Source organism: Cetorhinus maximus, chromosome 5, assembly GCF_964194155.1.
Source record: "Cetorhinus maximus chromosome 5, sCetMax3.hap1.1, whole genome shotgun sequence".
In the NCBI taxonomy this organism is placed as follows: Eukaryota; Metazoa; Chordata; class Chondrichthyes; order Lamniformes; family Cetorhinidae; genus Cetorhinus; species Cetorhinus maximus.
This window is the reverse complement of record NC_135883.1, coordinates 64,433,483-64,448,231: the sequence shown is the minus strand read 5'-3', so window position 1 is coordinate 64,448,231 and position 14,749 is coordinate 64,433,483. Positions and strand designations below refer to the sequence as shown.

Below are 14,749 nucleotides of genomic sequence, written 5' to 3'. Positions count from 1 at the left end.
TTTACCATGGTCATAGTCATATAGGTTATCATTTGAAACTTTGATAAGAGCTGTTGAGGGATGAATAATGGTCAGAACACCGGCACACAAAATGAAAACAGAAAATGCTAGAAATGCTCATCAGCTCTGGCAGCACCTGTGGAGAGAGAAACAGAGTTAACGTTTCAGTTCACTGACCTTTCGTCAGAACTGCTCATCGTCATCACTCTGTGTGTGTGGTGTTCAGACCAATGAAGCAGCATTACACAGTATGAACATTATGGTATACATCCTCCAGCTTAGTGTCCACCACTTCAGCTCTGCTCTCACCACCAGTAATTTCTCATTTGACATCTAGAAGAGTATAAGAAATTTGTCTTGGTTGGTGTTGCTGCCAGTGCCTATACGTACACTAAGAATACGTAGAGCACAGTACATATCGGAGTAGCATTGCCTGTGTGACATATTAGGCCTGCAAAGGGAATTCGATGCATCTTGCTAAGTTCACTTACTGTCTAAAATGACTATCCGAATTCATGCTGTGTTTTGTTTTATTCATGAAATATGAGTATAGCTGACAAGGCCAGCATTTGTCACCCATCCCTAATTGCCCTCAAGAAGGTCGTGGTGAACCATCTTCTTGAACCATGGCAGTCCATGTGGTGTAGGTACGCCCATAGTGCTGTTAGGGAGGGTGTTCCAGGTTTTTGACCCAATGACACTGGAGGAACAGTGATATCATTCCAAGGGAGGGTGTATGTGACTTAGGGAGGAACTTGCAGGTGGTGGTGTTCCCACGCATCTGCTGCCCTTGTTCTTCTAGGTGGTAGAGGTTGCAGACAGCGATGCTGTTGAAGGAGCCTTGGTGTGTTGCTGCATCTTGTTGATGGGTACACACTGCTGACACAGGATCACTGGTGGAGGGAGCAGGGTGTAGTGCCAAATTTTGATTTGCTGGAGCTCTAAGAAAATGTGTTGGCCATATCATTTCCAAAGCTACTGTTACGTTGTTTTCTTGTGCATTAATCATTTAAGCCCCCAAAAGTCAGTAAAACTATGCTTAAGCGTAAAACATTAGTACCCCCACTGTCACCAACCTCTTTCTCACCCCTCCCTCCAACAATTTCCTCCACCCCCAAACCCCCACCCAGTCTCCATCCCAGCCCTCTCCAAACTCCTCCCCACCCCTTCCCCCAACCCCCCCAACACCCTCACTCCCCACCTCCCAACGCCCCATCTCCACTACCCCCCCACCACTCCCCAAACCCCCCAACCTCCCCAGCAGCTGTGCAGCAACGAGTGGAATTAACCTAATGGACCCGCTTCAAAAGGTCAGCACTCACATCCTGAAAGTTCTGTCTGTCAGGCGCTAAACTGTGGCTGCTCAGCATGGATGACGAGAACGCCATTTAAAACACCGAGCCCGGGCTCCCCTAGCGCGCCCCCCCCCCCCACCCCCCCCCCCATGCCCTGGTGTTTGGAGCCGTTTGCACCTCTCTCACCTGGGCCCCGGTTGGAGGCACTAGAGCGGCTCTCCGGTGCGCTCTAGCAGCATTGCATCCTTGGGAGAGAGTGCATGTTTATGACGGTGGGTGGGTGCCGATCAAGTGAGCTGCTTTGTCCTGGATGGAATTGAGCCTCTTGAGTATTTCTGGAACACATTGCTGTGGGTCTGGAGTTACTGAACCGATTAAGAATGGCAGATTTCCTTCCCTGAAGGACATTAGTGAATCAGACAGGTTTACATGGCAATCAAGTAGCTTCATGGTCACCATTACTGAGACCGGCTTTTTATTCTGGAGTTAGGTGCATAGGTTTCGATGAACTTGATAGCATAATCTACTTGTCCTCTTCAGGATCAGCTCTTTCCTGTGTTCATCCTTCGCGTTCATCTCATTGGCCTCCTTGTTTTTTGTTCTCACAGCACCAATACACTTGTTAACTTCCTCATAATCTTGTTTCGTGGGTAAGCTGTTCTGCATAATCAGTTTTGTCAGAGCTGAGCTCTTTTCATTTCCATTTATTACAAGTGCATGCCAATTTTTTGACACTTTTGTGGATTATTTTCAAGTCTGAAGTCTTCTTGCAGAGACCCTCCCAGGCTCAGCAAGTTTGCCAAAAGTGTTTACTCTCTTGGCTGCGTCCTATCATGTGTAGTCAGCCATATCTTCAGGGAGGGGCGGGAGTGACAGTACCTCGCCTTTTGTCACTCACGCCTTCTACCAGCTACTCAGAAGGCCTGAAAGTTAAATTGACGTTGCCTTCATTGCCCACACTCTGCTTCCACCCCCAAAATGATCTTGGAACAGCCGGACACTTCTTATTCGCACAGTTTGAAAGGCTTGTTATTGCTGTAAACGTGCACTGTGCAGGATTACTGGAACTCTAATGTGATTAGCTCCTCCATCATGCAGAAGTCACATTGTGCGATGTGACATGCTCGTATGTGAGCTTTATTACCCAGATAAGCATAAGTGGTGCTAATTTGGATTTCCGTGAGAGAAATTTCTAGGCTTCTGTGAATTGATAATAATCTATGTTAAACTTCTAATGTTGTAATACAAGGCCTGGTTTTATTATTGGGAAATCTTCTAAGTTGTTTTGGGTTTTACTGCTTTTTAACTATAATGAAATGACCCATATGTTGGTGCAATAGTGTAAGGTCTGTGGTAAACACCCGCAGTAACACAAAATTTAGCCTTTTCCATTAAATGATTTAAATGCTGGCTTTTGATTTGAAACCGAGTCCCACAAAAACTCCTTGTGGGTTTTTGCACAGGGCTGGCATTGCTGTTGGGAGCACTGGAATTAGTATCCCATCCAAAATCTGGACCCCCTCCGAGGTGAAAAAGTGCAGTTGTGCCCTTTGTTCTTCTTCAAAATATAAGCCCTTTGTTTGTGATCCCGACTTAGTCAGAAAATCTCACTGTAAATTCTTGTGCGGTCGGACTGACCCATCCTGACAGGGTACAGATTAGAAGAACATTTTAATTTGGAACCACTGCTGAAGACTTCCATTTACTGTCCTCTGTAAAGCACAGAATTTGCCAGATGGCACAGTGACATTTGTCCCATAGTGTCTTACAACCTACTTCATCAAATGATTTGCCTCTAGACAACAAATGAATTTATGCACTTGTAGACCTTGTGCGAGCTATTAAGCAGATGGTTTTTATGATGCATCCATGATAAACTACATTTGAGCATTATTCCCTCTTTTTCACAGATTATCCGTGTGCTATGGTGGTACTACTTCTCTAAAGTCATAGAGTTCATGGACACTTTTTTCTTCATTTTACGAAAGAACTACCATCAGATCACTGTTCTGCATGTCTATCACCACGCCACCATGTTCAACATCTGGTGGTTTGTTATGAACTGGGTGCCCTGTGGTCACTGTAAGAGAGATAACGGTCTTTCTCTTTTTAGGAGATTTGTTTTTTTTCGAAGGGCAACTAAATCTAGACCTGATTGGGCATTTTATTTTATTTCTCTGCTCAGTGCCTTAGTTTGAAACTTTGGCGCTGAATTTATTTGGAACTTCTTGCCACTGCACTACGTAACTTTGTCAGAAGTGCAACAATAACCCTGTTTGTGTGCGTAAGCACTTCCTCCAATGTTGCAGCAGCTCTGTGGCTGAAACTCTGGGGCTTTAATACTTTAGCCTGTATGTACTGGGGTGGTTCACTAGCAGAGTGTCTCTGTAAAGAGGGTGTGGGTGTTTATTTTATTTATGTATGGTGCCCCAGTTTGGGCAACCTGTACATCCCTCCAATGAAACTCTACTGTGATTGGCTCTGAACTGAATGTTTGTGTCCATATTCAGTGTGAAACAGTGACTGGCCTGTCATGTATGCTCTATAAATGCAAACAGTTCATAAATGAACGTTGCAAGGAAACTGATAAAAAGCAATTCTGGTTATTTTGGGTTTAGTTGCTCTTAAAAGCTGCAGTATTTCTTTTCAAATTGACAGTTTTACAAATTTAACAACCAGGCATCTGTGCTTTCAAGCCCTAGTGTTTTGAAATGGTTTATTTGAAAATTACTGTTTGCTTAAATTTTAATTTTCTTTGAATTGAAAAACAGGCTTGCTTGAAATAGTATAAAGCATCCATTTAATCGTAAAATACTATTCACAACCACTTCTGCTTAACCCATGGATCAACCAGAGGTTGTTAAATTTTTATTGCCTCTTTATGCAGTTGAGGTATCTCTTGTTAACTGAATAATGTCCTTTACTATCCTTTATACCCACATGGTTAGGATGATCAATGAACCAATTTGACCCATCTGACCAGTTTCGAGTTAGATGTACGTAGTCCTTAAAAAAAGGAACGGCAGTGTACAAAAGCAGAAACACAAAACATCCTGTGCATGTATTACCTAACATTTGCTATTCAATCATTGCTAATTGCAAATGAGAAGTCATTTTTCTTACCTAGTCAAATCTCCTGCTGCCTGTTAAGTGAGGGGAGTGTGTAACATCCTGACAGTGTGGTGGGGCTTGTCAGATCCTTGACAATGAGCTGGCAAAATATTCATCTGATACTTGGGATCTTTTGTGTTTCTGTCATGTAGGCTATCCAGTTGGTGGTAGGTGTACCTATGTAACCCTGAGAAATTAAAAACGGGTCTGAAGAGTGGTCCCTGTGATTCAGCTTCATAAAGATCAGATCTTAGGGAACCCAACGCTGAATCTGAAGCCTTGCCCCAAGCATTTGAACTGTTGTGGTGTTTTCTGCTATGTACTTCAAAAATTTAGATTCCAGTTTAGTAATCCAATTATACACGTTGACTCTACACTTGTGAACCCATCTAGAAGAAAACCCATTGGAACACTATGTAACTTCCTGATTGATGGCAGTTGTGCTTTTATTATGCGACCAGAACTTAATCAGGAAACAGAACGTCTTCTAAAATCTCACAATGTGACTTCCTAAATGTAAACTCTGTCTTTTCAGAATTGATAATAGTGCCTCTTATCTACAGAACTCAGGAGGATGAGTATGCATATTGGATCCCTTTGCAATGATTGTCTTACTACGCACACTGCTTTACAAGACTAGTGCTTCTTGGCTTTCATATTTTCCAGATTTTAACATTGAAGTATTTTCTTGCATGCATTTCCGTTGTGTTCAGCTGACACTTTACCTTCGTTTGCAGCTTTCTTTGGGGCCACTCTTAACAGTTTCATTCATGTGCTGATGTATTCTTATTACGGTCTTTCTGCTATCCCAGCCATGCGACCTTATCTTTGGTGGAAGAAATACATTACTCAAGGACAATTGGTAAGTCAAATATCATTTTACTCAGATGCCTGCAAGTTGTGAGTAAAATCAAATTCCCAATATTGCTATATCTTGTGCATGTTTTTTATGGATATCTGTCAATTGCAGAGAGCTGTTGTTGAAGTTGTCCTTTTGCCCTGCAATATTATTTGGCACAAGTATTTATCTGTAGCTTTCTTCCTCCACGCACCATATCTGATCTCCCTGTTGCTATATATGACACAACACACTTTCCAATTGGTAGCTAATATGATCTTTACAACTCCTGGATGGTAACCAAGTGTTAATTATTAATGTACTAGCCTGTAATTAGATGGCAGGGCCATAACTTCGAAATGTGTGTGGGAAAGAGAAGCAAAAAGGGATCCTGGCAGCGCGTTGCAAAAATCTTGAAAAAGAACGTAGTGAGAGAAAACAGTCAGTCAAGCTCAGCAGGTTCAGGGGTAGAAAAGGTCACTGTCCAGAGTAAGGGGAAATTGTGACATGAACTCTTTGATTCGCAAAATTGAGAAATGAATCTGTGAAGTTGGATATGATCTTTCAGGGGAGAGGAGATTATGGAGTCTGAACTTCTCCAAAATGTCTACAGTGTAGGAGACCATGGAGGTTGAAGATAGTAGGAGAGGTAATACTTTGGCATCTGTCTGTCTCAGGATGGACTGCACCTAAGGTGTACGTCACCTCTGTATTGAAGATTGTCAGTTGTGGCTGTAGAGGCCGATTCATGAGTAGCAGCTCCTTCCACTGATGGCACAGCTGAATAGTGTTGGCCTGGGGTTGACTGATGTTCTTTCCTTTCGACCGGCTCTCTTTTCCACCATCTGGTCTTTTTATTTACCCTCTGCTTTTTCCACGCCCCTTCCTGACTGCTTGTCTCCAGGCACTCCGGTCAGCAGCGAGGACTTCTCATGCATCGATTCCGATCTCGGTCAACTTGAAGTCTCGCTTGCAAATAACCTTGTATCGAAGACGTGGGTGACTCGTTGGTCTCTTGCCGATAGCAAGCTCGCCATAGAGCATGTCTTTGGGGAGGCGGCCGTCATTCATTCAGCTCACAGTCAATGGAGTTGCTGCTGACTCAAGAGGGCAAACATGCAGAAGATCCCTGCGTGCTGGTGCACTTTCATATTCTGCTCTCTTTCTTGCCAGGAGATGCCCAATATTCATCTGAGGCAGTGTAGGTGGAAGCTGTACAACTGCTTTTCTTGGCTTGCATGAGTTGTCCATGCCTGGCTGCAGTAAAGGAGGGTACTGAGTGCACAAGCATGATACATGCGGAGCCTTGTATTTTCAGTCAGTTTGTTATTGCTCCACACTTGATTTATCAACGTTGACATGACAGCTGCGGCCTTGGCAATCCTGGTGCTGATTTCAGCATCACAGGATAGGTTGCAGGTAATTGTTAATCCAAGGTATGTGAAACTGTCAATGACCTCCAGAGTGAGGTTGTCGATGTTAATGGAAGGTGTAACAACAATTGAAATAAATATATAAATGCAAGAAGATGAGCGAAGTGCATTAAACATAACGAACAAAGATTTTTTAAAAAGGCACACATAGACAAGGATGATCATGTACACGAATTACATTTTGGAGACTGGTCTCCTTATTTGAAAAAGGATATAATTGTCTTTGAAGCAGTTCAGAGAAGGTTCACTCAACTCATTCCTGGGATGAAGCGCTTATCTTATGAAGAAAGGCTGAACAGGTCGGGCCTATATCCATTGGAGTTAAGAAGAATGAGAGGTCATCTTATTGAAACATACTAGATCCTGAGGGCGCTTGATAGGATGGATCGACCCTTAGCAGATGTTTCCTTTTGTGGGAGAGACTAGAACCAGGGGACACAGTTTAAAAATAAAATGTCTCCCTTTTAAGATGGAGATGAGGATTTTTTTGTTTCTCTTAGGGTCGTTAGTATGTGGAATTCTCTTCCATAGAAAGCAGTGGAGGCTGGGCCATTGAATTTATTCAAGGCAGAGTTAGACAGATTTTTGATAGACAAGGGAGTCAGGGGTTACTGAGGGCAGATAGGAGTGTGGAGATGAGACCATAATCACATCAGCCATGATCTCATTTAATGGTGGAGCAGTCTCGAGGGGCCAAATGACCTCCTCTTGCTCCTAAGTCCTATGTTCATATCGACTATGGTGGACTCGCTATCCACTTCTGCATGACTGGAAAGTCTGGAATGGTGCTGAGAGCTTCTTCATTGACAACATTCTCCATTGAGTAGAGTTCAAGGTAGTGCTCCACCACCTTTCCATCTGCTTGCTAGGTTAAATGATTTAAAAGCCTACACATTGTAGGAGGGACTGATGACAGAGAGGCAATGGAATTAGTGCTTGAATGGCATATTTGGAGTTTAGTTGTAACAAGAAAAGAAGAAGAGCAATAATCGTATCAATAGTAATAAAACAGTGAGACAGGCTACAATGGAGAAAGGAAGATTGGAGATAAGAGAAAGGTTGCTTTTAACAACAATCTTTATGGGCAGGATCTTTAGGTCGGTGAGCGGGGGGTGGGGCCCGCTCACCGACGCATAAAATAATGTGGGATGATGTCAGCTGGAACTCCCGGCATTTCCATTTTCAGGTCAGCGGGGGCGCAGTCGAATCAGCTGTGTGCCCACTGACCTATCAATGGCCTATTGAGGCCATTTAAAAAGTAATTAACGTAATTAGTGGACGTGCCTGTCCAACCTTAGGGTTAGTGGGCAGGCTAGGAGCCCCAGGGGGCTTCAGTAAAAGCATGAAACCTCATCCACGGGTAGGATGAGGTTTCATGAGGGTTTTAAAAAATTTAATAAATGTTTGATTTAAAGTGATGGACATGTCCCAACTCATGTGACAGTGTCACCTGAGGGGACATGTCAGGGAAATTTTGTTTTTATACATTTACCATTTTTAAATTTGGCGCCGATCTCCCTGAGGCAGCACTTAGCCTCAGGGAGATCAGTGTGCGCATTCGCGCGCATATGCGAAAGAACGCACTCCCAGCTGAGGGAATCCCCACTCCCCTGCCCGCACATGGAGCGCATAGCTTCCTGGCTGATGTCACGCTGGGCGAGCTTTAATTGGCCCACCCAAGTAAAATGGCGGCACGCCTGCAAGCGCCCACTCCTGCACTTCCCTCCCCCAACAGTGGTGTGGGGGTGGGAGGGGGGGGGGGGGGGGGGGGGTTTATTTCCTATCTTGCATTGTGCCCAGGAGTGTGGGAGAGGTGTCAGAAGAACCTCCCCGGAAATAGGAGATGTATTGAAGTCTTGAGCTTTATGAAAAACTAAGATTTATTGAAGAGGAAGGAACTGTTGGCACAAAAGGGAAACTAAATTTTTTGAAACAGCTATAAAAATTTAAGAGATTGGAAGATTGGAAATTCGGTTTCAAATGAGTAGAGATTGCATGTCAATCAACAAGTGACTCAGGGTGGGGCCATCAAAGGCAAGAGGTAAAGAACTTGCACAGGAAAATGTGCCTTTGAAGAATTGCAAGAAACCAAGCTTTTCATTACCCCAGCAAAGAGCACACAGGAAATCAATATGGAGGGATTCTGCTATTGCACCATGAAGAGGATGAAGGCTGTGTGTACTATGGACGTGCAGTCTGAAGAAGTTGGTAAATGTAGAGTGACTTTTTCTTATCCATTCACGGGATGTGGGCTTCACTGGCTGGACCAACATTTAGTTGCCCTTGAGAAGGTGATAGTGAGCTGCCTTCTTGAACTGCTGCAGTCCATGTGGTGTAGGTACACCCACAGTGCTGTTAGGAAGGGAGTTCCAGGATTTTGACCCAGTGACAGTGAAGGAACGGCAATATATTTCCAAGTCAGGATGGTGAGTGATTTGGAGGTGAACTTCCAGGTGGTGGTGTTCCCATGTATCTGCCGCCCTTGTCCTTCTAGGTGGTAGTGGTCGTGGGTTTGGAAGGTGCTGTCTAAGGAGCCTTGGTAAATTCCTGCAGTGCATATTGTATATGATACACACTGCTGCTACTGTGCGTCGGTGGTGGAGGGAGTGAATGTTTGTGGATGTGGTGCAAATCAAGCAGGCTGCTTTGTCCTGGACATCATCAGCAAAGGTATGGATAGGCTTCGCTGCTTAGCGGCAGGAAATCATTGATGTAGAGAAAGAGCAGAATGGGTAAGAGAAACCCTTGAGCTAATGGAGAGAGTATTAAGATACGAGACATTAACTGCAGCCCAAATGAAGGTATGAAAAGAAACAGAATAACCACGAACATAGCTTCAATATACCACATTGTTGGAACACAAGTAGTGTAAATGAGTGGTTACAGAGATGCTAAGGAGGGAAAAGTTTTAACTTCATGAATAGTTGAGATGTTTTTGAGGTAATGCTTTTGAAATAAATGTGTAAATGACACATGTTGTTGAAGCTTTTCATCTTGTACTCATCAGGACAATTTACAATAATACCAAATTGTAAAGGGAACAACAATTTACACTGCATGTTCCCTTTACAATTTGATATTCTTGCAAATTGTCCTGATGAGTGCAAGATGAAAAGCTTAGACAAAATGTCTTCTGTCGTTAATACTCAAGTTCTGTACGACCAAATGACTATAAAAATATAAATGCAAGAAGATGAGTGAAATGCATTGAACATAATGTACAAAGATTTAAACAAGGCACAAATGGGTAAGGATGGCCACGTGGAAGAATTATATATTGGAACCTGGAAAGAAAGACCTCGTCATAAAGCAGGCTAAAGTAAATGACAGGGATTACTATTATTAAGTACTAAATTGGACAGTAACATGCACAGTTCGCACATGTGCAGTTATACACAGAAGTTGCAGTCAGAGTTACCCTGCCCCTTAAGATTTAAAATGAGGGACTCCTTGGGCCCCAAGGGTCTAGCCTTAAGCATCTCCTATTTTTCATCTGCCTGCTTCCCCTCATCATAATCATCTGAAAACACAGCATCAGTTTCCATAAGTATGCTGGTGACACCCAGCTTGACATCACTTCTACCTCTCTCGATCTCTCCTAAATTATCAGACTGCTTGTCAGACATCCGGTACTAGAACAGCAGAAATTTCCTCTTACAATATATTAGGAAGTCCAAAGCCCTCATAAGCTCTTGTTCCCACGCCACTAACTCCATCCCTCTCCCTGGTGACTGCCTGAGGGTGAAGCAGACTGTTTGCTATCTTGTTGTCGCATTTGACCCCAAGATGAGCTTCTGACCACATACCTGCACCCAACTAAGGCTGGGATTTTCCAGTCCCACCCACAGTGGGAATCGCTGACGGACCAGCCAAAGGTCCGTTGACTTCGGGTGAACACCGCGGGATCGGAATACCCTGACCTAAGTCCGCTTATTCCCACCACAATAACATTACCTGACACTGCCCCCCTCCCTCAGCTGGTCCATTCCTTTATCTCGAGACTTGACTATTACTATGCACTCCTGGCCTGGCTGGCCTCCCATGTTCTCCCCTCTGTACATGAAGTCATCTAAAACCTGGCTACCCATGTTCTAACTTGCACCACACCCCATTCACCCAGCACCCCTGTACTTGCTGACCTACATTAGCTCCCAGTTAAGCAACACCTCAGCTTTAAAATTCTCACCCTTATTTTCAAACCCTTCCATGGGCTTGCCTCTGCCTATCTCTGTAACCTCCACCAGCCCTACAACCTTCTGCAATATCCGCACTTATCTAATTCTCGTTAGCATCCGCTAGTTTTAATCATTCCACCATTGCGGGCTGAACCTTCAGCTGCCAAGACCCTAGGCTTTGGAATTCGCTCTCTAAATCAGGGAGACCTCTGTTTCTTTCTTTCCTTCTTTAAGGTGCTGCTTTGAACAAGGTTTTGGTCATCTGTTTGAATAATACCCTATGTGGCTCGGTGTCAAATTTTGTTTGCTAACATCCCTGTGAAGTGCCTTGGAACATAAAATATGAGATATAAACATAAGTAGTTGTTGTGTTGTTGCTATTGCACATGCTGTGCTAGGACAGTACCTCGCTGATTGCAAGGGTATGACATTGCTATACTTACCCAGTGGTTATCCACTAAACATACCAGAAAAAGTTAGAGCCGGTGCCTTCAGGTAAAAGTGAGTTTTTAATGATGTGTTCAGTGATTATTGCTGCCGTGCAACTTCTCTGGTACTGAAATTTTAATTTTACTGTGGTGGAGTCTAATTCCTTCTGAATGTAATTATTGTTGGAGATTCTTTTAAAAAATTATTCTACCTTTTCTGTCATTCTCTTTTCTCCCTCTCTTTTAATCACACCCATCTTTCACAGTCTTTATTTTGCTTTCTGTACGTGATTTAAATCAGTAATGATCCTTCAGGTGATTGGTTGAAGAGCCTTACTGTTTCTGACCCTGCTTACGAAAGCCACAGGTTCCCTGTAGAAAGCGTTGTGCTGGATCAGACACTTAGGCCAGGATTTTGCCCTCGTTGGGCGGGCTTGGAGGGGGAGGGTGGGAGTGGTTGGGAAGCTGATTGCTGCCCGCAATCGGGGCTGGACCACAATTTGACACTGGCGGGCCAATTAAGGCCCACCCAGAGTGAAACGCATTGTGCAGTGCTCAGTGCTGCCTGTGTGGGGGTGAGCACACAAGTTTGCGCAGGTACGCACAGGAAAAGCTCCCTGAGGCACAGAGCTGCCCCAGGGAGTTGAAGATTTTAAGAAACAAATATAAAGATTTTAAAAATGTAACAAAACATGTCCCCTCATGTGACATAAGTCACATGAGGGGACATGTTTGGTACACCTTTAAAATATGTATTTTTATTTCTTAAAATCTTCATCTCCCTGAGGCAGCTCTATGTGACTATGTCACATGAGCAGGGACACGTTATTAATGAAAAGTTAAAATTTTAATTTTATTTTTAAGTGCTGTTGGAAACCTCATCCCACCTGTGGGTGAGGTTTCCTAAAAAATGCAAAGGCCGCTGGGCCTTTTCGCCTGCTTGCCAACCATAAGGTTGGACGGGCAGCAAAAAATTACATTTAATTGGGACTTTAATGGCCTTAATAGGCCTGTTAATTGTCAGCGGGCCCGCTGCCGACTCACGCACATGCCTGCTGACTGACTGAAATATCGCGCGATGATGTCAGGATGCTCGCCCGACGTCATCGCGCATCATTTTATGCTCGTTCGGGTTGGGCCCGTGCCCGCCCGACGAGGTAAAAACTCTGGCCTTAGTGACCCTCAAAAGGTGGCAAAAACCATATGGGCAGCTTTCAGCACTGTGAGCAGTAAGCGCTGATCCTTCACCACTGACTGTAAATCCAGGCCATGGTTTCAAACCAGATATTTGAGGGCGTTCCCAGAAATTATATTGCAAAGAAGGGGAGATTTATTGTTAGATAAAAGCAAGGAATTTTTTTTACTCTTCCACAGAGTGTAGGCATCACTAGGTGAGCATTTATTGCCCATTCCTAATTGCCCTTGAGAGGGTGACGGTGAGCCGTCTTCTTGAACCGCTGCAGTGCATGTGGTGTAGGTACACCCACATTGCTGTTAGTGAGGGAGTTCCAGGATTTTGACCCAGCGACACTGAAGGAACGATGATATAGTTCCAAGTCAGCATGGCGTGTGATTTCGAGGGGAACTTGCAGGTGGTGGTGTTCCCATGCATCTGCTGCCCTTGTCCATTAAGCTGATAGAGGTTGCGGGTTTGGAAGGTGCTGTCAAGTTGGAGCAGTGCATCTTGTAGATGGTACACACTACTGCCACTGTACGTCAATAGTGGAGGGAGTGAATGTTTAAGATGCGATTTGAGCATTCAGATAAACTTGGGAATGGGAAGAGAAGGAATCAAACCAAGCAGTTTTACGCCAATAGTTGGAACAAATGAAATGGTGGGACGTAAGTTAAGTAAGATTTGGATATATTTGGAGTAACAGACACATGGTTCAGATTTCCAGAGTGACACACTGCAAAATGTGAGATACTTTAAGCAATGCAGAAGCAATGGGGGTGGGGAGAGAGCGAGATGAAGGGGTCATTTAAAATTCTCCACCTGGGGGTTATCTGCTTAGAACTTTGCCCAATCTTCATCTTGTTGAAATCCATGGGCCAGCAGACCCCTCTGCTAGATTACTGCCTAGGCAGAGAAGTGAAAAATTATCCCAGAAGTTTCACTTCAAACATGAGATTTTTGAGAAGCATCTACTTATTGAGCTGGGATAAGTTAGGGTTAAAATTGGGTCAATTGGGGGCAGGGGGCTGAGATGGAGAGATTTCCTGTGGTTGTTAGGTATCAACAATGTCATAAACATACCAGAAACATTTTCTTTGATTTATATTTCCAGCAAATTGCAAACATATTCTAAAAGAATGCATTCTGAATTTAACTTGAAACAACATTCAAAGATCTTTTTCTAAAATGTTGATAACCCATTGTAGCCTGTGCAATTCTCCTTTCACCCTCTCATGACCAAATATGGACAGAAGTTGAAGTGCGAATGCATTGTCAGGCCTGTTAAGCAAAGGTTCAGTGAAAGATCTAACAGGGGATATTTAAACAAGAAATACATTGCAAAACTAGAGATCTATGTTAAAGAAGGAATGTGGATTGTGGGGCTGGTACTGGGCTTAATTTATAGACTCAAAAAAACCCCATAAAATTAAAGTCTGACATTTGGTGTATGAAAATTGTGGAAGGAGTTGTCTACAGTGCTAACAAGCAGCAATAACTTTACTGCCATTACTTTACTGGAAGTATGGCAGAAACGCTGATTCCACCAGGTGTAAATAAGTTTGGGCCGTTATGGGAGAGCATTTGATAAGCTCCAACATAATTTGCCTCTGCACAAACTTCAACTTTAATTATCAAGCTGATCCATCAGCGTTACACAGATATACATCCAAGATTGTCAATTTGTAAAATGGACCAAATTGAATGTATTAATATGGCAAGTTGCATAACAAAAATAAAATTGCTCTGCCAGTTCAGTAGTTTTAGGATGGTACTACATAGCTGGTATTTTATTTTGTCTTTGCTTATTTCTTAGATACAAATTTGATTTCTTTTCAATTATTTTCAGCTCCAGTTTGTTCTAACGATAATTCAGACCAGTTTTGGTGTTATCTGGCCATGTGGATTTCCAAGTGGCTGGCTGTATTTCCAGATTGGTTACATGATCTCTCTGATTATTCTCTTCACTAATTTCTATATTCAGGTAAGTGATAATGTTAGGCAGTCCTTTAAATAATCTGCTGTCCCACGCCATTTACTTTCAATTTTATCTGAAAATCTTGGTTTGGAGTATGTGAGTGGAAGCACAGCTTTCAATGGTTTGTGAATACATGTAATTTTTTTAAACGTCAAAGTGGCCCACTATCTGGTACTTGACAGATATCGGGCTATTTTGGGGGAAATATTCTGCATAGATTTTCTTTACTCTATCACCCACCATTATCGCATACTAATTTGCGCCAACTGAGCAACTATATTTATTCCAACTAGCCATCTTAACCAGTGTAAAAAAAC

At 43.3% G+C, this 14,749-nt stretch overlaps 1 protein-coding gene across 2 annotated transcripts in view; it reads left to right on the top strand.

The window, feature by feature from the left end:
* The window catches only part of elovl5 (ELOVL fatty acid elongase 5), a 108,839-nt gene that overhangs the window by 86,567 nt on the left and 7,523 nt on the right, over positions 1–14,749 (top strand). For both annotated transcript variants that reach the window (XM_078541920.1, XM_078541918.1), the window contains exons 5-7: positions 3,206–3,377; positions 5,144–5,268; positions 14,304–14,438. In XM_078541920.1, coding sequence (XP_078398046.1) covers positions 3,206–3,377; positions 5,144–5,268; positions 14,304–14,438 — 432 coding nt within the window. The remainder of the gene's footprint in view (positions 1–3,205; positions 3,378–5,143; positions 5,269–14,303; positions 14,439–14,749) is intronic.